Here is a 27,632-nt window from a genome sequence, read left to right on the forward strand (position 1 = left end):
TATACAGAGCGTCAATCACGCTTTAGTCTTCGTTTGTTCGACTGACAGCGCGTTTGTCAATGATGCCGTATTGTGTAGTAAAAGTCGATGAGTAAAACCTTGTAAAAATTTCTCGACTAAAGTGAAAAAACAGGATGGTATATCATATTTTCAGTAAGTACTACATTGTGTTATCACAGTTATCATTTAAAAGTGTTATTTTATGCAGTAGTATATAGAGTATTTAGTTTATATTTAAATTAATCGTAAATATAATTTACAAAAGCAATCAAAATAATCAAATAGCTAACTGTCTCTTTCCGACTCATTGCTTGCGTAAAAGACTGAACGAGACTCGTCACGTCAATTTCAATTGTTTGAAAGACAAGCGTTTGAAAGATTTAGAACAAAAATTTCATAGTCGTTTGATGTTAATGTTATTATTAAAATATTTTTTAATACATGTTAGTAATACTTTCAAATATTGTTGTACTCTTTCTACGGCTCGGGGTTACGAATCAGAAGACCGAAAATACATTTGCCCGAAATAACGTTTGCATGAATTTCCATAATCCCGAAAATATTTTTTTAGGTTTATCGGGAGAAATATGTGTATGGCCTACATTTATTTCTCTCGTGAGTTTGGTGTAATTTGTGGTTGTCTATATGTGTGTCCATGGCACCCGCGACACAGGCTTTCCCTAATGCGGGGCAATGTTGAGTGTGTGCGTTATTATAATAATTGTTATTAATTAATACCTAAGTGTTTATTTTGGAAAGCGTTTCGTTATCGCGCATTTTAATTTTGTATTTATCTCACAACGGCAAATACCCTACTACCGTCAAAGCCGTACTTTTTCATGAACAAGAAACATTTGCAAGAACTATGAGCAGTACGACTATGCCTGTTGCCGGAATCAACCGTCGTCAGTGATAAACCGTAATAATTATATTGAATCAATGTAAGCACTACGGCATATAGAAAAGTGGTGACGTTTTTGAGCGCAGTATAATTTCAGTACTATGCACGAACGGGTTAAGAAAATGGTCAGAAAAGAAAGGAAACCAGAGCTGATGCAAGCTTGATAAAAGACCATTACATTAAAGTTTTGGTATGTGATTACATCAATGAGTGGACTGTGCATAGAAAGGAGAGAATACAGGAATTTATCCAGTAAACATAGCTTGAACTTAAGGAGAAAGTGACAAGTATTAACAGAGAACATTTTACACCGCCAAAATGCATTAAAAATCAAAAGTTGGATGAATGACAAAATATACCAACTTAAGAAACAAAGAAGGTAATTCAAGCAGACTGACACTACATATTAAATAGGATTTTTTTTAAAGTTTAAGCAATTTGTAGCTTTCACATGCAAACAATGCATAATAATTTCAACTTTTGTATCTATGGCTCCGTCGTTTTGCGCGACGATTCCGCCAACGTCAGGGTTGAAAGACATGTAGAGCGGTGGTGAGATAGATTGCCGGTTATTAAAATAATTCGGCGGTTATTATTCACATTGACGGTTATATATATATATATATATTTAATGACATTACAAAAATATAATTTGAGGGCTCATGTTATTTTCTTTCTTTTGCAAACATTTTAGGAAGTTTTATTTAGCGGGAAATAAAAAATAAAATCGTTTAGTAAAAGAAAGTTAGGCATCGTTTTCGTTCAGTAACAAACTTTTGACTGGTCAACGTGGAAAATTATCATGGAGGATGGAAAAAGAAATAAAATTATACGAAAGATAATGGGAGCATAAGGGGAGAATGAAGAATATTCATTTTTCAAAATATTAAGAAAGTCTCAAGTTGACTTGGGACATTTTTTTCGTGGTTTTTGTATTAGACCCGTCGTTCATTTATTTGTAAGTCAATGAATATACATAACTAAAAATTAAATAATGTTAATATTGTTACTTTAAAAAAGTTATTCATTCATTCTGTTGACGCGTTTTTATTGCACGCGTCTTGATATTTATGCAATTAATGAAAAAGAACCACAATAGATATAGTCCTATATAACTGTCCTTGTTACACTAAACGACAAATTCTTTGAACGCAAACTCCATTTTGTATCAAACGAAATAATATAAATTTGCATTCTTATTTATTTTACTTTCATAGGTTATATTTTTCTATGTAATGTTTTGTATACTTCTGCAATTTTAATCCTGAGCCATTTTTAAATATGGGGTAAAGTCAGTACAGTCAATGATCAACGGTTTTTAAGTTTTGTGAAAAGTGAAGACAAACATTTATGTCGGTGGGCCCGAAAAAAAAAAGTATATTTCGACTCATAAAGATAACGAAATCTGTCAATTTATAGTGCAAATTGCTCAGAACTAAGAGGATAAAACCATTTTATATAAAAAAGGACCCATTTACTACTCAAGCTTTTCGACAAAGAGATCAATTCAGATGCTTACAATTTAGTAGATTGCGTAACAAGTACAGCAGATATAATTAATATGTTATATCCAACTTTTTACAGCACAATGCGGCGAAAAATATATACAAACATGCAATGCCTCTCTGACAAGAATAACTTTACTAAATGTCCGTATATGCCTATTAATATCGAAATCATAGACAAAGAGGGGATAGTGGCATTAAACAAGTCTATAAACATGCCAATAAATAAAGACAAAGGTACCTGTTCTGATTGTGGTGCTACTGTGAAATTAGATTATTACCCAACAACTAACTTATTTATTGAGACATCTGGCGTTGCTAACATCAATATAATGATGTACCGTGCTTCATCAAAATAGGCAAACAAAAATATACTGTCTTGGCTATTATTCAGTATGTACCAGACGGCATTGGACATTTAAGAAGTTGGTGCTATAGGAAAGCTACAAAAAATTGGTGGTGTTACGACAATTTACAGGACTTAACCACATTGCCTTCCACTCAGATATTGCCTCAAAATATAATCTATACAACTTAGTTTGTATTTAAAACAACTCAATTTTCTTTCTAAAAAAGAAAAAAGCCAATTACATAAAACACTAATTTTAAGCTATAACAATTTTTGCATTTGATTTTTTTTTGGAAACAGTAAAAAAAGAAAAATCTCAAACTATTACTTATTTTATGTGAAACACCAAATATCTATGTGTGCATGTGTTATGTACTTGCTGTACATAATTATTATTCTAAGTCTGATTATTCTGTGATTTTTTAGTTTAAGAAATAATATAGATCTGTACTGCTAAATCTGTAATTTTGAGATAGGTACTTAAATATTATTCTTCGTTGTAATAAAAGTCATTAATTCATGCAATGAATTGTTATCAACAGCGACTGTACTCCGCGTCTCGTTCATTTCGCGTAAGCCAGGAGCCCAACACGACTTACACACGCTAATAAATATCATGTCAATCGATAAATCCTAAGATCATTTATATGTTTTTTGCTAATTTTGCTTGCATTGAAAACTAAACATTATTATAACCTTCAAATACCACGTATTTAAAAGAAACACAAAAGCTGTATATTATGCAAAATATGTACATGGGCTCCGAGACTAATACAGGTATAACCTCAAAATAATAAATCGGTTGTATCTTTTTAACAAAGGAGCGACTAATTCTAAAATTTTGCGACTAGGACCGACTAATTCACGACTTTTTCTGGGTGCAATCAGATCTAAGATAGGAGCTATGTTTCTCGAGATTCTAAAATGGTGCCGCCGTAATAAGCTTATTACAGCGTGGACAGTAAAATGCCTTAATAACTTCAAAACGGCGTAACGACTGAATCTAGTTTTTTACGACTAGAACCGACTAAATCACGATTTTCTTTTTAGTGTAAAAAAATAATTACAATGCGATTAAGAGTGAGTTGCTTGTGTTCAAAGCGGGTAGCAATGGCTTTAATAACGTCCCTGAAGTTAAGCTGTGTGGCACTCCTCTTAATAGGGTTACTAAATTTAAGTACCTTGGGCATTGGGTCAGTGAGTCTTTGGAGGATAACACTGACATTGAGAGAGAGCGTAGGGCATTAGCAGTGCGGGGTAATATGTTGGCCCGTAGGTTCGCAAGGTGTACGGACAACGTAAAGGTATCTCTTTTTAAAGCTTACTGCCAGACCTTTTATACCTGCACCCTATGGGTCAACTACACTCAGAAAGCTATCAACTCTATAAGAGTTATATATAACAATATATTCCGGATGTTGTTGCGGCTGCCGCGATGTAGCGCGTCAGGAATGTTCGTCGATGCTCATGTAGACGGATTTGCCGCCATAATGAGAAAAAGAGCGGCATCCTTGATGCGCAGAGTTCGTGGCAGCGGTAATAGCATTGTGGGTATTGTTGCTGGCAGGGTCCAGGGTTCATTTTTTGAACACTGGACTAAATTACATGTATGTCCTAAACCCAGCACGTGTTTATGAATTTGTATTTTCTAACACTAGTATGTAAGTTTTTGTTTGTTAGTTATACTAACCAATATGGATGAAATCTGAATTAAAGTTTTTGAATTTGAATTTGAATTTTGTAATCATATCTAAATTAGGTGTTGTGGTTCTCGAGATTGAGAAACGGTGCCGCTGAAATAAGCTTATCCCAGCGTGGACAGTAAAACACCCTTATAACTCTTGAACGACGGACCGATTAAATCTAGTTTTTTGCGAATAGAACCGACTAAATAGCGACTTTTTTTCTGGCTAGTCTGATTTCATAAACTCGACCTTGGTCACGCTGTAATAAGGCACACCTCCCGAGGCGCCCCACCCCCCGCGGCCGGCGCCGGCCTCACCTCCTGGAACACGTTCTCCGGCTTACGCGCCGAAAGCGAGAGCGTGCGCTCCTGCGTCTGACAGAACTTGGCCGTCTTTTTGTCGAACTTCTTCTTCCCCTCCTGTCAACAATGCGACATCTGTTATCAAGCCCTTGGTGTTGTCCGTTCGGCCGTAATCGCAACGAGACGATTCAATTTCGGCTCCTGAGCCGTTAAATCCGTCTCCCACAGCCGCTGAATACTTACTAAATTATTGGAGTTAGTCTCACTCGTTCAAAGTTCCGTCACGTATTTGCAAAAGCCTTTAAATCGATAGACATTAAAAACGTCGAAGGACTTTCCGTCAAAGTAATTAATTCTATACTTGATTGTATTGCGTCTTAGCATGGTTGATTATGGTTTACCTATGAAGCAAAGCACAGTTATTCCAGTTTTTAAACCAGACCTCATCAATTTCAAGACCTATTAATACTACAAACTCTGTGTAAAATATTTGAAAAAAAATATTGTAAATCAGATGTGTGCACATTTGTACATGTACAGTAATAACTGAATGGCTCCTAAACAATTTGGTTTCACTTTGCGTCGCTACAAATCCAATGCTGGTGTTAAGTTGATGATACATATATTTGATACATGGGAAGACTCATATGATGCTGTTGGTGTTTTCTGTGACCTTTCCGAGGCATTTGATTGTGTGCACCATGACACTCAGGGAAGTTCGCCATTATAATGTATACATATTCGAATAGTAGGGTACAGAGTTTGAGCATTTGATTAATAGGGTCAATGTCAAATCCGCAATGAACATGGGCGTCCCTCAAAGTTCAATTCTAGCTCCATTTTTATTTTTAGCTTATATTAATGAGCCACCAAGCCTCGTGGAGGGGTATAGGACATGAGATAGTATTGTTTGCTGACGATACTTCCTTATTAAAAGACACCAATGTTCCTATGACGATGTGAACAATACTAGGTATATCTAAGGTAGTAGATTGGTTTGCAGTTAATAACCACCAGCTCCTTAATGAGAGAAAAAAAACAAATTGTGTGAAATTTACATTACCCATGTTAGACAGATGGTCATAAGCATTATAGTTAGAAAATATACCTTTGGTGCCAAATTGCAATGGGGTTCAGATAAAAGTAAGCTATCGAAACGGCTCAGCTGTGCAGTGTACGCTATTAAAAAAACGAAAACTTTGACACGTCGAAACGGCTACATTGGTTTACTTTAGCTACTTTTACAAATGGCATTTAGCTTTGGGGTAAGGCCGCCAATATTAATAATATAATCTTTGTCCTGCAAAAACCTGCGGTAGAATAAACAGTTACAGACACACCATTATTACGAGGAATAAAATGAGCTAGCCGTTCTTGACAATCGTTTTCACAAAGTCACCAATTCATTTAAGGGGCAATGTATACCGTCCGCTAAATTGGTAAATCTCGTGCCTTCATTAATGTCAACTTTTGAGTAGCACAAAGGCAGAATGACAAGAAATAATTATACGACAATCTATGACTACACCTTTATTTTAAGTAAAAATTCTATTTTACGCTTTGAACGCCCGACTCTGCGCTTGAAAAACGAAGTTACAAAGATTTCGAATTTAGCAGACGACACGGATAAGATTCCGGTTGATGTTCAAAATTGGCCATTGACGAGGTTTAACTTCGCAGGGGACCTGTCTTATGAATGAGCAATAGAATCGAATCAGTGTGACGATTTCAAGTGTAATTATGAAAGGCATTACCTTGACAGCGCCGATGTGGTCCTTGCGGAACCGCTCCAGCGGCTGAATGATCTGCTCATGCGCGCGGCCCAGCTGCACACAACACAACAAGCATTAGCTCGTCTACTTTTATTTATTTTATGAAAAACCGACAACAAACAGTACTACGGTTGTTAGTACTTCCTTGTACTACTACGTGCTACAGTGTAAAACACTTTACGGATTCTCCTATAAGATGATGTGTAAGAACCGGTAAACTCTCAATGTATCCTTTCCTGTTAATTTTTCATTAGAGAGTACTATCTCCTTGCTACACCTCAACGGGGTATGTTTGTAATATCTGGGTAATACTAGTACTAACATTATTTGCAAAAAATAAGTATAACCAATACCCGCAACGCTCTAAGAGCATGAAAAGTACCATACCATCCCAATATTACGGACTCGAGGGACAACATCGGCGTACGCTGTACACCGGTCGACTTCCGTGTACAGACACGTGGACGCGGCGAGCGGCGAACAGGCGATACACGTGGCGGAAGTGTCTGAAGCGAACTTACGTTTGCACTAACGATGTCGATAAGTAATAAAGTGCCGCCTCGGACGAGGACAGTTACCCCCGTTCACACGGCATTGTACTACGCGTTTTTTTTTTGGCAGTATAAATCTTACCGAATAAACAGTGACGCATACATTAGACGTAAAACCGTTCACACGGTGTTTGTCCTGCAAAAAATGCACCCAGCTCTATACGTTTATCGAATAAGCAACGGACTTGTCACGCAAATCGAATAAACTTTAATGTATTCGGTGTTGAGTGGCGCATAGTATTAAATGCATCTCTTTCACACGGCGCGAAGTCATACGTTTTTTATCGAATAGTCACCGAACAAGCGGCGTCTGTTATTGAAGTATTCGTATTTATTTTTGGTAGCCTCGAATTCTCCACATGTTTAATAAATTGTCAAAACTATCTTCGGTAATCAGAAAGTAATTGAAAATTTTTTTTCATCATATCACGACTTCCGTACAATTTTTAAAATGTCTTTGTACCACAGACCATACAAATACTAGTAATAGACTGATTAGTGGGCAGGGCCCGCGTTACCTAGCTTATGAGCAGACCTTAGATAGTCTAAGGCTCAATTCACATTGGTGCAGAGTCGAAGTGTCGCGTCGCGTCCTGTTTTTCAACTATATCGCCTGGCGACGCGCGACGACGCTCGCGTCAGTACGCCGGGATAACAGTGTGGTTGGCGGTCCATATTTGCAAAATACAAATTTGTACCTTAATAATGGGAAAATAGAGATGAATATACTATAGGCGAAAAACATGACGAGTCGCGACGCTTCGACTCTGCGCCAGTGTGAGTTGAGCCTAAGGACCAGACGCTCTCCCATGAGTGTTAACAGCGCGTCAGTTGTTGTTCAAGTATACAAAAAGATTGTTTTGTGGAAAAAAATAGAAATATTATGCCATTAATATCATGTCGCGTAAGAAGGCAAAGTTTAAAAAATACTCCGGGAGTGAACTCTGTATTTCCTAATATTTTTAACCGACTTCAAAAAAGGAGGAGGTTCTCAATTCGACTGTATGTTCTTTTTTTTTTGTATGTATGTTACGCGATAACTCCGGTATTTGTGAACCGATTTTCATGATTCTTTTTTTGTTGGAATTCTCATTTTGAAGAAAATCATCCACCTCAAAGGGTTGTTCACGCATGAAGATTCATTTTTATAAATAGCGCCTAACTTTAATTTAGGAGCAATTACTTTTAGCAATTATTTAGTTGATTTTGCTATTTCACCAATTCAAGGCGTTTTTCCCTCGATATACTTTGAGTAGTGTCGTAGTGAGAACCTATTTTTATTATCTCCAGTATCAAGTCCTGTATAGTGGCGAACTAGGGGATATTTCAATGAAACTTAGCAAATAGATGTAATTCCACGTACTTTTGAGGTCGGTTTTTTTAGTACTCTGTACTGATTAACAATACAATATTAATATTTCGAAGCAAGAGTATATTGTGGCAATCCGGTAATAACAATATACATCGGTTGCTAGCCATCGCCGCCGTCAAAAGAACAATTCGAATGACGCTCAATGAAATGCTTGCACTACCGACGTACTCCATTTGGTAATGGGACCGCGTGTTGTATTCAAATTATTAATAAGTAGAAACTCTGTATTTAAAAACCCATTTTTGGTTTAGTTAAACATTTAATTTATGTAGCGGTACCTACCTACCAATGTGTAAACATAAATTGTTTACAGGTATTTGAAAGCTAAGCATTTTAATTACTTAAATGTTTTGGTCCCGATTCTCACAATAGTTTCATTTTTTTTATTTTCTTAAAAGTAAAAGCAATATATTAATTGAAAAAAAATTAGGAGAGGTAGAGTATCGATAATTTTACCATGCACTTACGTGCATTACGCTCGTGGAGTATCAAATAAGACTTTACGAGAATGGACATTGTTTTTCCCTCGTCTACATGATTCCTATCTCCCTACTTGCTTATTATGCGTAACTATCTCCGCTTGAGTTCTTAGTTTTATCCCTGTGATGCCTGGCATGACTCACATTTCCAGTTTTGTATTGATTTTTTTAGTTTCCCGTCGGATCCTTTTCAAAGGGGAAATAGGCTGAAGCAGTTAGAACAAGCTGGGACCAATTGCATTTTATGACATCACATGATATACCTATGAATAACAACAGAAAAATTCTAAAAGCATGAGCAATTCCCACGCAAGAAATAAATCATTTGGTTAATTAGGTAATATGTGACATGAAACTTTATAGACCACAACTAAATGTCAAAGCATTTCTGAAGCATTATCAGTTATTTTTCGTGAAGTTGTCTTGAAACAAAAGATTCTCTTCTTCGCCTTCGGAAATAAGTATCTTCATTTTCTTGACAAGCTCGTCGACGCTGTACGTGTTATCATGTTGTCAATCCAGAAAGACGTAATTGTTGAACAAATCATCATCAACATCATATCAGCCGGAAGACGTCCACTGCTGAACATAAAGATTGCCAGACCAGCCGATCGGACGCAACGTGCATCGGTTACCCGCCGCCCTTACCAGATCATCCATCCATCTAGCAGGGGGCCGTCCCACTGAACGCCTTCCGGTTCGTGGTCTCCATTCAAGAACCTTTCTGCCCCAACGGCCGTCAGTTCTACGAGCTATGTGCCCTACCCACTGCCACTTCAACTTGCTAATCCTTCGAGCTATGTCGGTGAGTTTCGTTCTTCTACAGATCTCCTCATTTCTGATTCGATCACGTACAGAAATGCCGAGCATTGCTCGCTCCACAGCTCGCTGAGTGACTGAGCGTTTTCATGAGGCCCATAGTAAGTGACCACGTCTCTGAGCCGTAGGTCATCCCTAGCAACACGCACTGTTTGAAGACTTTTGTCTTCAAGGACTGCGGCATTGCGGACGAGAAGACGTCTCGGAGCTTCCCGAAAGCTGCCCAACCGAGTTGGATTCGACGATTGACCTCTTTCTCGAAGTTAGCCCTGCCTAACAAATATATCGTATTATGTTGAACAAATATATCATATTATCTCAGGGAGAATAAAGATTTTTGTTATGTGTTTTAATATACAATCCAAATTGTAATTAAAGTACGATGACAGTACAATAAATCATTACTGTAATTGTAGCGTGTAGCTACGTATACGCACACGCCTGCGTAGCTAGTATCAATTAATATTTGTGTGTAGTAAAACCTTATGCGTATTTGGTAACAAATGTGTGCGTGTAAAAGTCAGCTACGCTAGTTCTCGAAGAAGTTGCTTTAAATGCCGTTTCCATATACTCCGTGGTTAACCCTAATTATAACAAGTATAAAGCAATGCCTAGTTCAATATTCCACTAGTTATGAAACAAAATGTCGATATCAATTAAATGCCACATCCCACATTTTGACCCCAGAAGTTGACGTTCATACGATTCTTAGCTTTATGTGACTAGTAATAATAAAACCTTATTGGATCCAAATAAGGTTTATTTTTTTTAACAAAACTTTTTTATTATTATCGAATTTCGTTTCAAAATTTTCAACCAATCAAAATTATATGATCTTAGTACTAATGTAAGATTACGTTGTGAAATGTGTGCATGTGGCGACACCGGTTTTAATATGGGTTGATGGCGTTTCCACTCTTTTCTTTCTTCCGTGGTTTGTACGCACAGTTTCTTGATACATTGGATGTACCCAATACTTGTGCTCTTCCGGCGGCAAAAAGCCGTTGGCGTCTTCTATGCCAATATAAATTTGCAACAAAGCGTGGATCCATCACAGACGTGTTCTCAGGGCGATTGCGATACGTTTTTTAAACGCATGAAAATATATCGTGCGAACACCCCGCTGCTATCCGTTTAAAATCGAAAACGTGCGGGACAAGGCCGTGTGAACGAAGCCTTAGGGCGCATTTGTTCGACACGAATTTCATCGCGCGCACCGCGCAGACGTCGCGCGGTCGCCGTCGGCAGTCGCGCGGTCGCCGAGCGGAGGCCGCGTTGCCGCCGCGCAGCGACCGCGCGAATCTAACTGTCATGGCAAAACACTCTCTATTTATTTAGCCTGTACAACCGCGCGGTTGTATTAATCAGAGGAATCTAAATGTAGTTGCCTAGTAAATAGAATTCAGATTCGCCATTAATGTACATGAAGGCGTGGCAACTGGGCGCTTACGCAACCGTTGCGCCCTCCGCACATGGTCCGCACCTCGTTAATATTCCCGAGCCGCGACCGCCTCGCCCGCTGGACTCGCTCGAAAGCAAAAGTGCCTCCTTCACCAATAACATACATAACACGAGAAAGTGTTCCGCGGAAGGTCACGCTCGATAGAAACGGAAAACGTAAACAAACGGCAATTGTGTAATATGTCTCAAGGCGTCGTATGCACCATCTGTTGAATAGATTGATTGATTGATTGATTCGGTCGCTGATGGCAGTGGATGTCGCAGCTCAACACGCTCGAACGCGACGCAAGTGTCGTACGAAAAGCTGGCGAAGTAAGCGAACAGTAAGCTAGAGTAAAAATGCAAGTAAAAAGTAAAACCTGATTACGACAAAAACTGCGTACACTAAATAGTTTGTGACAGGAGCGAAACCCTAATATAATAGGCGCCTCGATTTACGCTATGGCCTAGGCCATGGCCATTACGCTTGTGGATCCAGTTGAGAGGCTTCCGACTACGATTCGTTATCTGTAAAACATTATAACGTAAATGAGTCAAAAGTCAATCACATGTATTGTTTTTGTTCAATACTTTTTGGTGTCGCAATTTAAAAATTGCGTCTTTAAAGCCATGCCCAGCAATAGGATTTACATAGGTTAGGAATGATGGTGATGACGAAGAACCGTTTTTGTCTATAGCACTTAATAATAAGCCGCAGGGCTTACTAGTCGAGGACCTCTTCTTCTTCTTCAAGAATCGAAACGTGAGGCCAAACTAAATTTTAAAGAAATTTGCTGTATAACAAATAGCGAACTATCACAACAAAACTCATTTGTTGAAAACAAACTATACAGTTTGGGCTCTGTCACTCACCACCGCAAATTAACGTGAAACAACATTATCTACATGGATACTGTTCTTTACGTAATATCGTCTAAGTAACGTCGTCGCACTGTTAAACTATAGTGTAAGTATGTACTATTTAATATCAGATAGCGATAAGGATAATTGTGACAAAAATATAGTGAATTTAAATAGCTGCTCAGTAGTTTTGTCCTTTTGTTGATGGCGTTGTTTGTTCTTAAAACCCCCGTTCATAACTCCCGTTTTGGCTTCACAATAGTTGGTAAAAACAAGCTTCCCATTCGCGGTAGGTCACGAGCGTTGCAGCAGGCGACCTTGCACGGGCGCGGCCGCGGCGGCGGAGTGCGGGGCGTGAAGGTCGCGCACGTCGATACACTACTATAGATAGATCACGTTAAACCTCGTTGGTTTTAGTCTAACAATTATCAACATCCTGGCACATTTTCGACATAGACATTCTTTATTGGTAAAATTAACATTTACAAGTCATAAAAAATTATAAAAATGCATTCGTATTATTTTTTCATACTATTATTTAACCAATGTGATAAGTTATACATTGATTGCTTCATGAGGCAGTGATTTAAATAAGTTGTCCGAAGCGGAATCAACAACTTCAAGAGGCAGCCGGTTAAATACTGTCGGGCCCAACACATGTATTAATTTGCCCGTTTTGGACAAAACACGCTGTACGGGTGCAACCCTGTTTATTACGTAGCTCATGGTTATGTCCTGCCCCTCGTCTAGTGTAAGTTTCCAGGTGTTCCCTAGTGTAGACAGCCGTTTGGAAAGCCACGAGAGCAGGCAAGGTGAATATGCCATACTGCTCGAAGGCTTATAGGCTTACAGCTGACGTATGCTGTGGCATACGCGCAATCGCCCTCACACCCCGCTTCTGCCAATGTTGCAAGAGCGAGTGCACGGTAGCGGTCATGTAGTAACATGACCTAACCATGGCAGAGTCCACGACTGGCGCTGCAGAGCAAAGCATGCGCCGAGTTTACTGCACAGCACATCAACATAACAGTTCCAGGTCATAGTTTGATCCAGATGAAACCCTAAAAAGTTACTATTGAATAATTGCTTCAATGGGGTTTGTTCTACCATGACGTTCAGACTCCTGTAACTACGACCTGAGAGGTTTATATGTACATAGCAGGTCTTGGTCCTAACCCAAACCAGCTCGATATCTTTAATGCTACCGTGTTCAATTTTTGCTCTAACTCACCGATGGATGATTCGCACACAACCACTGTAACATCATCGGCATACATTAAAACATGGGCATCATTCAATAGCAGAGCCAACAAAACATTAGATACAGAGGAGCCCTGTGGTTTTATAAGTAATCTTTCGTATATGTCTGACATTGTATATTAATTTATTCCATTGTTATTCATTTTACTTCACATTGCCAGTTATTGAATGGCGCGCAAACGAGCACACGGCTCTGGCAGACGCCTGCAAGGAAACCATATAAAGTTCCATCAAACTTGCATATAACAAACGCCACTGCATTCCAGATTCACTTGCATACTACAACCTACATCCCAAATTCATTGCAACGGATGATAACTTGACCGCCGACTTACTAACTAAACCTCTTGTAAAACTTAAGCACTGCAAATGTATAAATTCCGTAGGTTTATGTTAAATTTGGCTTTTGTAGTAGGTTATTGTTAAGGTTGGGTTGTTATGTATGCACAGTAAATGAACACAATAGGGCGCCTCTTTCAATATGTCTTCGTATAGTGTGTTTTTCTTTTGTTATGGTGTTAGTATTACTTTTGTGTACAGTTTACATTGATATGTTTCTTATTCGTATTTATGTATATGTACAGGGTGTTCATACTACAGGAAGGTGTTAAACTTCTTTGGTTTTTAGTCCTTTAATGACAAACATCCTGGCCTATTTTATAAGTGCGTCTGGCTTATTATATAAGTTTTGAATTGCGTCATGATATTAGTGATCTAATGTTTTTAATGAAAATGGCATCAGGTTCAACTGATTGTCCGGAATTATTATCACAAATATCACTTAGAGTTCCCTGTCAATCCTTGAGAAAGAATTCACTTTTGGTTCTACCCCCGGCTCGTACTAATTCTAGGCAAAATGAGTTTATGTGGCGTGCAAGAAATAATTTTAACATTACATTTAACATATGTGCTTCCTTTGATCAGGATCTTTTCAATACGAGTGCGATTTCGGCGAGGAGAGCACTGCGTGGGCATTTCTTTGACTCGTAGTGAGGCTTGCAACTGCGGTTGTAGTGTTGTTGTGGTTTACGTATTAACTTATGTTTATAGCGATAGGTTAGTTAAATTGTGCGTTCTTATATTATGTTTCTATTTGTGAGGAATTATTATTAAGTTAGTTTTAAGTTGTTGGTCTTCCTTTAAGATAAATAAATAAATAAATAAAAGTAATCTTTCGTATGATATTTTTGATATTCTACATTTGTTCTATTGTGATTCTTCTTACTTCATATTGTCACTTATTCAATGTATGTAACCAAAAATACAACTGTGCCTTTTTCTTTGAAGCTCTGCTTATTTAATTGTCCGCGATCACAATGCTACCCCAGCTAACGATGAAGTTGAGACCCCAACTTTATTATCGACGTACCCTGACTTACTTGCATGAATCGTACGGTAGTCGGCCTGCGTTACGCCCTAGAGTGCAAGGATGAAACGGGCCCGGGTGTGGCGGAGGCTCACCATGCGGTCGCGCTCGTCCTCGATGGTGCGTATGAGCGCGGCGAAGTGCGCCAAGCTGCGCCCGATCACGCGCTCGTCCTCGGTCTGCGAGGCGCCGATGCACGCGAACTCGAACTGCTCCATGCTCGCCGCCAGCGCCAGTTGAGCTGCGCCCAGCCCTGTGGACCGCACAACGTGTTCACTCCTCCAATTATGTAACAATTATCAAACCCTCGGTGCCTTATTACTGTTCCAAAATACAATTTTCCAATTCAATTATCAACAAATTTTAAACACATTTCGAAATTGATCTTTCCAATACGAGTTGTGCGCCAGTGATGAATTTATTATCTCGCTCATTTTTTAGTAGTGAAGTACGTTACTAAATGTTGTTTATTTATAATTTATTTATTTGTGAAAACAGGTTGTATAACAGTTGACATGTACAAAATAACTATAGTAGCACTGTGTCCGGCCAAACAATAGCCATGCAAACATATTGAAGACAAGACATAAGATATTATACATTTACTCACGTGCACTTCACTACTAGCCTAAACCAGGTGTAAGCTTTTTTTCATAATATTACGAGTACAAGGGCGCGCACGCATGGATTTAATAAATTAGTCAGTAATCTAAACGTGGTGACAGTTTTATGGGTCAATTTTAATGATAATAGGTAATTGTAAAATGTAAACTAGTGACATCTAAACAATAATTTTAATAACATCAAAATATACAATGCCAAAAATTAGACTTAGAATTAGGGACTTGTCATTTAAAAATTCTGTTTGTAATGTGATAGATAACGCGTACACACTCATAGCCCCGCACTAGTGAATTATATATAAAATTATACATTATAGGGAATTACATAATTGTATCAGGGGGAACTGTTCGGTTGCTATTGTTATTTTGATTTCAATTATGTTGTAGTATAAGCTGATTGTACTCTCTCAGACAAAATAAATAAATAAGAAAGAAAGTTCAATATTCCATATTACGGTCAAAAAAATTGAAAAGCAATCAGTTTTAGAGTTTTAAGAACATGGTCTATGTACATATATACCACAATTTCACTTTCCGAATTAAAATAGCATTTGAGTAATTTTTGAAAAATCCTTTTTTCTTTCTGTTTTATTTTAAAATAAAGTAAATAATTACAAAATACACAAATAATTAATTTAACAAGAAACAATATTTTAAGTAATACGAATGAGATTCAGTAACACATGATTTTCACATAAACCCATTTGAGAAGTGTGTGTTGGGCTGTATTCTCTTCCTGGTCTATATAAATGACCTTCCACCACATGTGGGTTATTTCTGTGTCTCGTTTGCCGATGATATTTACATAGCATTGACAAGTAAAGACACCTACGCGTTACAAAGAGACCTAAACCTCGCATTGGATAATACTAAAAATTAAATAATATAAATAAATTAAAAAAATAAAAAATAAAAAAAATACTACAAAATGGCTGGACATAAATGAGTTGCACATTTTAAAACTGACGAATAGATTATCATCTTTTATATATGCCCTTAGTAAATTAAAACTAGTCACGAATAACAAAACTGCACTTGCAGCTTACTACGCTGGCGCATAAGCACTCTCCTACGGGATCATCCTTTGGGGAAACTGCACAGACGTTCAGGAAGTTTTTGTTCTCCAAAAGAAGTGCATAAGAATATTAGCAAACATAGACCAAGTGACATCTTGTAAAACGATAACTTGCGAATGCATACTTGAAGCTCGTAAATTCACTACAAAGCACTCGACTTGTATTTGCCGCTAAATATAGTAAAACGCAATAATCCTAATCTGTAAAAATTAAAGTGACCTTTTTCAAAAATGGAATTATATGCAACGAGTCCGCACCCAATGTTAATAAAAATATATAACCATCTCCCGAACAGTATAAAATGTACTCAGGATTCCAAAGCTTTTGAAAGACAACTTAAAACTTTTTTAATTTATAAGAGTTATGACAGTACAACAGAATACTTCAATTATATTTTTGATGACCTTTTTTTAAATTATTTAATATGAAATATAAAATATATATCCATTAGTATAGAACTACGAGTTTAAACATAATGACTTCAATTTAATAGCATTATTTTTTATTCAAATTTTTTTGAGAATGTGAATTTAATGTGTAAGTTATATAGTCCAACTAGACACTATTATGTATGTGTGGGATTAATTAATAGTATTGTGTAATGATTTTTATCTTATTTTTAAAATGTGTATAGCGCTACTCTTTATCAAACACCCTTACAGGGTGTCAAATGTCCTGTGATTTTTTATTAACATCTTATTAACGTGTGACTATGCAATAAACGATTTTGAATTTGCATTAGAAAGACGGCACACTAACGAAAAATTCGACGGCCCCACCGAATAAAAGTAACACAACGCAACGCACACACTTATAGCCCGGCCCGGCAAGAGTAAAATTGTATTAGAAAAAGATAAGCAGTATTTTTGTAATGACAATATTTTATTACTTTTAATAATTATTTTTTCAGAATTAGCAAATATTTTGAGAAATTGCTCTTTCTTATTAGAAGAAATCCTTTTTTTCTGCGCATGGACACACACATATGTAGACAACCACAAATTACACCCAAACTCACGAGAGAAATAAATGTAGGTCATACAAATATTTCTCCCGGTCCGGGAATCGAATCCGGGACCTCTGCGTGGCTGTCCGGCATGGTAACTGTTCGGCCACGGAGGCAGTTACGTGTAAACGAAACCTGTTATTTTACAGGCGCGAATAAAAACTAAAAAATTAATATTACTTATTGGTATGGATATACTTAAATACGATGTATGACTAAATTAAAGGTAAAAAAAACATAACATTTTATAATAAAATATGAAACATGACAATATTTACAGAGTTCATCAGAAATTAACAAAAAAACCCTTTTAATTTTTATTGTAGTAAAAATTACTTTGGCGGCTGTTCGTGAGATAAGTTATAGTTCCTTCAAAATGTAACATTACATTGCTCTGTTTTACGTGGAGCGCACTATAACTTTCCGGAATGAATAAGAAAAAATACTATAAATGGTTAGAAATGAATTTTTTAATTTTTTATTGAATGGATATTCAATTATTTTTTTGTGAAATTACTCCAGTAGTTTGTTATTATAATTATAAATACAAAGATCGAACACTCAGAAAAAATTCCTTCGATCCGGTCGGATTCGAACCGACGCCGACGGCGACGTCTTCTTGCACACCGTGCCAGACGCTATACCAACTAAGCCACGGAACGAACCAACGGACCTCAAGAATTTTTCTATGTGCTTGCGTCGTGTCTTTGTATTTGGTTTTTCAACGACTTTTTAGTCGTAGCGCCATCTATGAGAAATCTATGGGTGGTGGTGGATGGGTGGTTGAGTTCTTCAAATCCTGTCTCGGCCAGGGCACGCCTTGCAACACGGGCAGTGTGCACGGACGCATTGTCCTGCAAAAACAGGACGCCTTTCCCCAGTTTGCCTCTCCTTTTCTCGATAACGAAAGCGCAATCAATTCAATGATCTTACATGTAAACGTAAAAAAAGAACTTGATGTCACAATGAAAAGGATCCTTGAAAGTTTGACGCTAATATCCAAGTGGGGATGGTGCTTCCAACCAAAGCCGATATAAACAGAAAATGGAGGGTAAATTACTCAAGTATATATCTTTTATGGTACCGTTGAAGCTGACTGTTAGAGACGATACTGTATAAAACCGTGTTCAGTTTCATATTGTTGACAAGTACAGTTCGCTTTGAAAAGGAAAATGAAGCAGTGGTCATTGATCACAAAAAATAAAATAGATGACAAATAAAGGCTCTTAGTCCCCACAAAGCGCCACAATAATAAGATGAGTCATCATCTTACGATGACGATGATAGATGCTAAAGTCTCTGTACATATCTTTCTGAAGCTAGATGAAACGCATCGTGCTAGTTGTGCTCAGCTAACCCTACGGAAATGAACCGATTAGATACAATTGTATCTAAGACCGTGGCGGCTGGCATATAAGAATTTGGGTTGTCTTAACTACACGCCTGCATTAATTTCATGGAATTACATTTACATATTGTATATCGACTCGATTTCAAGAAGTGGGCTGCAAGATGCACAAGGAAATGTCAGAGGCAAGAAAAAAATATCCAGGACATGTTGGAGGATAAGCTCAATGTTAAAATTTTAAATATTTCTTTTTCAGAAGTTTCTTTTAAACCTGGTAAATGTTCTTAGTGACCATTTTGCAACTATAAGGAAAACATTAGCTTATCGTGTTTCAAGCAGCAGAAATCAGCTAAAAAAGCCAGCAACTCTCCAGTGAACTCATTCCGTTTGATTCCAACGGACCAGTTTGAAATAGAATCTTTAAGAAATTCATTCAAATATGACCGTGCTCCTGGGATAGATAGAATAAGTAATAGTATACTCAAAAACGCGAAAAGTTGCATAGTCTCTACTCTACTAGTTTCTCCACTTAAAATAAAAAATAAAAAGGTGTTTACAAAACATAAGGAACACAATATTTAAAGAATGAATAGAAAAAAAAAACAATTGAGTGATGTGGACAAAAAGGTTAAAAACTCAGAATTGCTGATTTTCAGTCTTCACCTAGCTACCTGTTCTATCTGGAGGAAAAGCGCTTACTAGCGAACAATCATATTATATATATATAATATTTGGATACAGAAGGGGAAGGTCCGCTGAAGATGCTCTTAGAACCCTAGTGGAAAAAGTCTCTTCATTGCTGGATGGTGGAAAGCACTTTATCGTAGTTTTCTTAGGTTTAGCCAAGGCTTCGATACATTGTCGGTTCCAATTCTACTTTCTGAAGTAAGTAGTAAGGCTAGAATAGATAAGTGTGCGCAGTGTTACTCTCGACTGGTTTATGAACTACTTAACAGATGGAAGACAGCAAGCAAAAGTAGGTAACTGGAGTAGCAGTGCAAAGGAAGTGACTTTTGAGATACCGCGGGGTGGCGTCCTAGGACCAACTCTATTTCTTCTCTACCTACACCATCTCTCTATATTAGTCTTAGAAAATGCAGATATCGTTTGCTATGCTGCAGTTATCTTTCATGGAGATACTTGGGAAGAATGTTTTTCGTAATGCAGAAAGAGGTATGGCCAAAATAGGCAAGTGGTTGTTCGAAAACCTACTAACCCTCAACACCAGCAAAACGAAATATTTGTGTTTCCACAACACTGCAGCTTCTGTCTCTGACTCTCAACGTAAACTGGTACCTTGCGATTGCAAACCAGATGCTGGTAATGTTAAATCTTATAATTGCAAATGTGAGGTTATTTCACGATCAAGTACGATTAAATACTTAGGCATCACACAAGATGAACGATTTACTTGCCGAAACCGAATATAGAGACAACGGCTGCCAGGGTTAAAAAATTGATACATATTTTTAAACAACTGCGTTATATAGGCAATACAGAAATCTTGAAATCTATTTATAAGTCGCTTTGTGAACCAATAGTTACATATTGCCTAGAAGTTTGGGGCGCAGCAAGAAAACTCATATTATGATACCACCTGAAAGAGCACAAAGAGTGGCTCTGAAAGTAATGCTTTACAGTGAAGCTCAGTTATTGAGTGTTAGACGATTGTAAATACTTAGTGCAATTGTTAGCACGCACAATGCTGTATTGACCGCAGCAAATGAGCAAACTTTACTAAAACGTAGAATTTTTACTATACCAGTGAAGGCAGCGAAAACGTTTTTGCTGATTGTTTTCCTTTAGACACGTGTGGGTACATGAAGTCAAAAGAAAATTAAAGCAGGTGCTAATGAACGTGACACACGAGGACACGGAGTCGCTACTTGTTCCTATAAAGTAAAAGACGCTCTACAAATAATATTGTATTATTATTATATGTATATTATTATTCATATTGTATTGTTATTAGACATTCATTCGCGCTCATACTCACTCATATACACACTCAAACACTCATATACACATAGCCCAGCGCGGACACGCACACACGCACACACACACACGCACATGGTATTTATTGTCCTTCTATCATTTTTATGTTTGTCATTATTATTATTTAAAATCTTATTTCTTTTATAATTAATTTAATAATATAGTAAAGTAAGCTCTTCTTATGTAAACACTTTCTGTACTGATAACCACGACACAGGCCTGGCCTAGTGTGGTTATCTATGTATCACAATATAATGTTTTGGACAGTTAAATAAATGTTTTTGTAATTTTTTTTTGTATTTTGATAGACATAGGGAAACAAGATGCAGGAACGACTAATAACGGGAACAGACCACGGAAGTTGTTCGAATATCCCGACAGAACAGCAACAATTACTGTATTGGATGAAGATCTAATGTGTAGGTTTGCTGTGATACACAATTCTGCAGCAATAACATCTAGGGAACAAATTTATGTCACTAAATATAAACATTGGAATCAGAAGAAAGCGATGCAGAAAATTAACTTTTTTTTAATATTAGGGGTTAAAGTATGAAATTGCCGTTTTATTGCAATAGGTTCTTTGAATTTTCATAGAATCTTCATGGTTTGAGGTTTTCGAATGAAACTTTTTTCAAATGGTTTCTGTGATATTTTTTTTTTTTTAAATTTGAAACATTTGAATATCGACTTTCAATTGTTTTTGTTATTCAATTTAGACAAGAAAGATGGATACTGCGAAAATTCGAGTGATTTTTGAATACGAGTTCCGACGCGGAACTAACGCGGCAGAAACAGCCCGCAATATCAATGCTGCGTTTGGAGAGGGGTCTACTAATGAACGCACCGAGCGATTTTGGTTTAAACGCTTTCGTGATGGAAATTTCGACTTAAAGAACGACCCACGAGGAAGACCGCCCACACAGGTGAATAACGATGAATTAAGAGAGATAGTGGAAGCCGATCCTAGTCAAACTACCCAGGAATTAGCGGCATGGTTTAACGTTACCTTACCCACAATATTGACTCACTTGCGTCAAATCAATAAAATAAAAAAATACGAAAAATGGGTGCCTCATGATTTGACTGATCTGCAGAAAGAAACGCGTGTTGAAACTTGTGTTGCCTTGTTGAACCGGTACAGAAATGAAGGAATATTGGATCGAATTGTAACATGTGATGAAAAGTGGATTCTTTATGATAACCGGAAAAGAAAAATGCAATGGCTGACCCCAGGTCAAATGCCACAACAGTGTCCTAAAGCAAAACTTACCAATAAAAAGGTAATGGTAACTGTTTGGTGGTCTCAGCATGGTGTTATTCACTATAGTTTTCTCCGATCTGGTCAAGCAATAACGGTAGATGTCTATTGTGCCGAACTCCGAACCATGTTGACAAAACTAGCAGTAAAACAGCCCCGACTCATGAATCGATCTTCACCATTATTGCTCCACGACAACGCGAGACCTCACACAGCACGAGAAACCATTTTGACCCTTCAGGAACTGCAGTTAGAAACCATTCGTCATCCTCCGTATTCACCAGACCTTGCTCCAACGGACTACCATTTTTTTCGTGATTTGGACAATTATCTACGTGACAAGAAGTTTTCTTCCCAGGAGGCAGTACAAAATGCTTTCACACAGTTTGTGCAGTCTAGATCGTCGGAGTTCTATCGCAAAGGCATTAATAACCTTCCCATTAGATGGCAGCAATGTATAGATAATAATGGCAACTATTTTGATTAAATAAATTTGTTAAAAATTTAAAAAATAAACAATTTAGATTTTCAGTACAAATCGGCAATTTCATACTTTAACCCCTATTAATATCAAGTGACGGCACGAGCAAGTCATGCGCCTGATGGTAAGCTACACGCCTGTCCATAACAGTTGCAGTGCCACTCAGAGCTTTAAATCGCAAAGATCTGAGGGGCACAGCCCCTGCGCCTATCTCCCTGAGACGTAAGTTGACAAGGCCATGTGCCTGTAATTACACCAGCACCCTTACCCCTCAAAACCGGAACACAGTAATGCGGACATTACTGCTTGGCGGCAGAAATAAGTAAGGTGGCAGTACTTTAAAAACTTAAATAAGTCAAGATGTTATGAGTTCAAAGTATAAGTTTATTTATTGTAATTATTGTATTAAAACAGGGATTTTGAAGCTCCTTTCACATCTTGCATACTCTTAGGGATCATACCATTTTTTGTTATTAAGTACACTTTATTTATGTAGTAATGTTTTACATATAATTAAGAGAATTATTTTGAAGTTTGTAGTTTCTTTATTAACTACAGTTACAATATTGTTATGATTAGTTTTGTTTTATTTTCACTTTCAATAAAAATTTAAGCCATCTTTTTTTACGATTTTCAGTAAACTAGAAGCTAAAAATGTTATCATTAGCAATAAAACTTGTCATTACTGAAATTACAAAAAAATATTTGGATATTTAAAAAAAGAAAATGCGCAGTAAGTAGCGGTAAATCCGTTATACAAAATACATCGAAAAATTATAAGTAATTAGCACTATAAATACCTGCGAGGATACTACGGTTTTCCTTGCGGTTTCAGAGATAAACTTATTTTTCATACTAGCTTCATACAATATTTTGGAAAAAAAAGTTAAATCAGTAGTTTCCATGTCTAACTTTCTCAGGTACTAGGCATAGTAGCTGCATATATTAATAGACAACTGAAGTTTGCCAGCAAAAAATACTTTTTTTGTATTCCAATTAAACATTTCCATAAAAAAAGCTGTAATTCGCCTTTCAGCCTCTGTGAGGCGCCACGGGCGCGCATCGTTCGACCAGCTTAACTTTGTGACGCAATGACTCAATGCATGACCCGTCTTCGCACTTATCTATTGTATCTATCATTGACGGTGTTAAGCAGTTTTTGCTGAACATCAAAATGCTTTTATTATTTAACCGATCAGTAAGAGTGAGAGAGATTTTCGAGAATTGTTACTGACAACCTTAATATGATAAACATAATACAGTTTTAGGGAATGCATTCTATAGTTTGGTAAAATTCTTTGCGAATATAAGGATTCAATAATATGCAACAACAAAATCATACAAAAATTGCCTACCATCATAGACAAACTCCAGAATTTGGCGAAACACTAACCTTTCAGCGGTCGAGCGCGATTTTAGTCATTTTACAAAAAGTATAAACAATAAACGGTTGCGCGACCGTGATATCCTCGAGGAGGTGAGGTACTTCTCCTTAGTAGCCCTGTGACGTTCGGCGCAAGCGCAGTGTCTTCACTTGTGGTTGCGGTCTCAGAATCCGCGCGCGACCGGTCGTGTTCCAGAAAAATTCATGTAATGTTATTGAAACCTGCGTGAGATTTCATGTTATTTGTCCTATATTACTTACAAAATTACATTATTTTATGTAATATATATTCAATTATTTATTATTTCACTATTTGTAGACGCAACATGAGTTACAAAGAATCAGAACGGCTTGCAGAGGAGGCGGAAACAGAAGATGAAGATTTTGATGATGTCAAACCATTGCTACTGTGAGTAGGTTATCGTACTACCTGCTTCTAAAAAAAGAACATAATGAAAAACCATTCAAAAATAATTGTGATTTTAGAGTTCCTACAATATTCTGCAATTGATGACAATATTGATTGATCTTGATAATGATCTATTATAGTAAATACCCAGTGTGGTACACTAGACCACTGATTAAGACACTAAAAGAAAAAGCGAAATATCATAAAAAATTCAAAAAATATTGCAACCCATTGGATCAAGTAACATTCAGTATGTTGAGAACGAGATGTGACAATATGATAAAATAATGTTACAAAATCTTCAAAAAAAAAGCCTTGGATCACTTACAAGCTAATCCGAAATATTTCTGGAAGTTTTGTAAAGGTCGTAAATCCAATGAGTCCACCATCCCCCACGAGATGTATCTGGGTAATTCCTATGCCACGGGTGGCCAAAGTATATGTAACCTTTTTTCTAAACATTTTCAATCCGTTTATAGTGATTCCAATCCGCCAATTTTATGTAAGGGTAAAGTCAATGCTTATCAGCACAGTTCTCCTCTCAGTAATGTTGTGGTTTCTGAGGATGAGGTGCTCAAGCTTCTTGAATGTCTTGACTGTAACAAGGGGCCCGGACCCGATTTGATACCAGCTCACTTTCTTAAAAGCTGTGCTGAAGTTTTGTACAGACCACTTTGCATTATCTACAATAAGTCCTTGCGACTTGGTATTTTTCCAAGCAAGTGGAAAACAGCACACATCACACCTATTCACAAATCGGGTTGTTCGCAGGATGTTGCCAACTATAGACCAATCTCAATTTTATCTACGGCTGGCAAAATTTTGGAATCGCTCATGCAAAAAAAAATGTACTTCCATAACAAAAACTTAATTAACAAAAACCAGCACGGATTTTTGCCACATAGATCAACTTCCTCGAATCTGGTGGCATATGTTCTTCTTGACAAGATGGAACAGATGGGAATTCACGGTTCGCTGTTAAGATGGTGTGAATCTTACCTACGCAATTGATCTCAGCTGGTTACGGTTTGTGGCTTTAGGTCCGAAGTGATAGCAGTGCCATCCGGTGTGCCCCAGGGCTCCCATCTAGGTCCCCTATTTTTTCTAATGTTCGTCAACGACATTGCTTTTTCATTGCATTCTAAATTCAAAATGTATGCTGACGACCTGAAGCTTTACAGAGCTATTGACTCGCCTGGTGATGGCCAGTTACTTCAGGACGATCTTGACAGAGTCCATCTGTGGTGTTGTAATAATGCTATGATGCTAAACACAAATAAATGCCAACATATTAAAGTTACCAGGCGCCGGAGGCCTTTAGCAGTCACTTATTTTATTAACCATATGCCCTTAACGGAGGTTACTTGCATTCGGGACTTGGGAGTCGTCATGGACGCTACCTTAAGTTTTCGTAATCATGTAGACTTAATTACCAGTAAAACTTCAAGGTCGACTGGTTTTGTATCCAGACAAATGAAAATTTTTAACGAACCCACAATATCCATTTTAATATACAACAGCTTAATACGAAGTATTTTGGAATACTGTTCCGTTGTCTGGAACCCAGGTTACCAGGTTCATTCTGATAGAATTGAACGTATTCAAAAACGTTTTCTCTATCATGTAACGTTTAATAATTTAAAGTCTAAACAGCTTTTCTCTTATGAGTCGCGTCTCTCTTACTTTAAAATGTCCTCACTCCAAAAGCGTCGAAAAGCCCTTGATTTGATGTTTTTATTCAAACTTATTCATGGTTTTATAGACGCACCTGATATCCTTGAGAGTTTGCGCCTGTCAGTCCACCGTCCCGGTAGCCGCCTGCATAATCGTAAAACTTTCTCGCTTCCTAATTTAAGACGAATCTTGGTCAACATTGTCCACTTTATCGTATGTGCTCCTCGTACAATGCTGTCAGATTTGATTTTGACATATTCTTTGGTTCCGAGGCCTCAGCTAGGAACTCAATTAGAAATTGCCTTAAAAACTAAGTGCACTATGTGTTTTTGTTATCCAGTTTTCTTCAGAGACAAGTTTATAATCACTGTAATTTAATTAATATTATTATTTAAGCATTTATTTTCTCAATTCGCATGTTGTGTTCACGTCTAGTAGGGTACATTCTTCTTGTAACATAATATCAACCAAACACTTTTATCTGAAATTTGAATTGTATCCAGTTTTGTGAACCAAAAAAAAAAAAATAGTGTGCTTGTATGGTGCTTATGAACGATTAAGATAGAAAATTTCAAATTGTTTTGTTATTTTGTTTGATATAAATAGAACGCATACTTCGCGGTATGGTGGAAAATAGATATTTATACCGTTGTACGCGGATAAATTCCAAAGCAAAGAATCAAATATGAGAAGATCTAAATGTGGAAAATATGAAAGAGTGATCAACGGCCTGCAAAAACTATAATATATGGAGGTAATATTTGTGCACTTTTATGAGGTACACCCTGGTCAATTTCCGCCGGAAGTAAAAAATGTTCGAAATTCAAATAAATAAGATGACCGCCATACAAATTTCAAAGTCTCCTATCACGGAAACTATTAGAGATAGGTAGGAGGTGCTCGAAGGAATGTCATAGAGATTAATAGTGGTCAACTGCCTGGGTTAAAAAAAAATAAGATGGCGAATTCAAAATGGCGGCCGAAGAAAAACTTGCTTCGATCCGGCTGAAAATTGGTATGCGGGCGTCTTTAGGAGTCCTTAACCATAATTTGGGGTCAAAAGTTTTTTTTCGTCAAAAGTGGCTGCCGAAACGGACTTGCTCTGATTCGGCTGAAAATTGCCATGCGGATGCCTCTAGAAGTGCCGGATAATAATTTGTAGTCAAAATTGGTTTTTCGTCATGTTCAAATATGGCCGCAATAGAAGCGTTCGTTGGCGGCAGGAAAAAAATGCTCTGATCCTTTTCTAAATTGGCATGTGTGGGTCTCTAGGGATGCTCGATAATAATTTGTGATCAAAAATGGTTTTACGCCATTTTTTAATACGACCGCCATTCAACAACTAATAAGAATTAGCTCTAATTCAACTGAAAATCGATATGTGGGGATCTCTATAGGTGTTTGATAATAATTTGCGGTCGAAATTTATTTTTCGCAGAGGCCGAGGCCGAGGCCCGCGGAAGGCGAAGCCCGAAGCGTCCGCACGCCATCAAATAGAGATAATATACGGAGACGTAATAGATTACGAATACAAGATCTCATAATTCTAAAAATGTAAAGCATGCTTCCCGATGTCGTGGAGATGAGATACTTATTATAGCGTTGTTGTATCTCAACCATCTCTATGTTAGATTTCATTTTCTTGAAAGCTATGCCAACGGGAAGTATTTAGGGGGAAAAAATGCCGAATTTCGTGTACTATGTAGGTACTAT

The 27,632-nt window shown here is 37.3% G+C and overlaps 1 protein-coding gene across 1 annotated transcript in view; it reads right to left on the minus strand.

The window, feature by feature from the left end:
• LOC113227638 (rho GTPase-activating protein 26) overlaps positions 1–27,632 on the minus strand; it is a 40,496-nt gene that overhangs the window by 6,926 nt on the left and 5,938 nt on the right. Inside the window, exons 2-4 of the mRNA XM_026460597.1 lie at positions 14,758–14,915; positions 6,497–6,568; positions 4,716–4,859 (exon numbers count right to left, since the gene is read on the minus strand). Coding sequence (XP_026316382.1) covers positions 4,716–4,859; positions 6,497–6,568; positions 14,758–14,915 — 374 coding nt within the window. The remainder of the gene's footprint in view (positions 1–4,715; positions 4,860–6,496; positions 6,569–14,757; positions 14,916–27,632) is intronic.

This window comes from Hyposmocoma kahamanoa, unplaced genomic scaffold (assembly GCF_003589595.1).
Source record: "Hyposmocoma kahamanoa isolate Upper Pololo Valley unplaced genomic scaffold, ASM358959v1 212, whole genome shotgun sequence".
NCBI lineage: Eukaryota > Metazoa > Arthropoda > Insecta > Lepidoptera > Cosmopterigidae > Hyposmocoma > Hyposmocoma kahamanoa.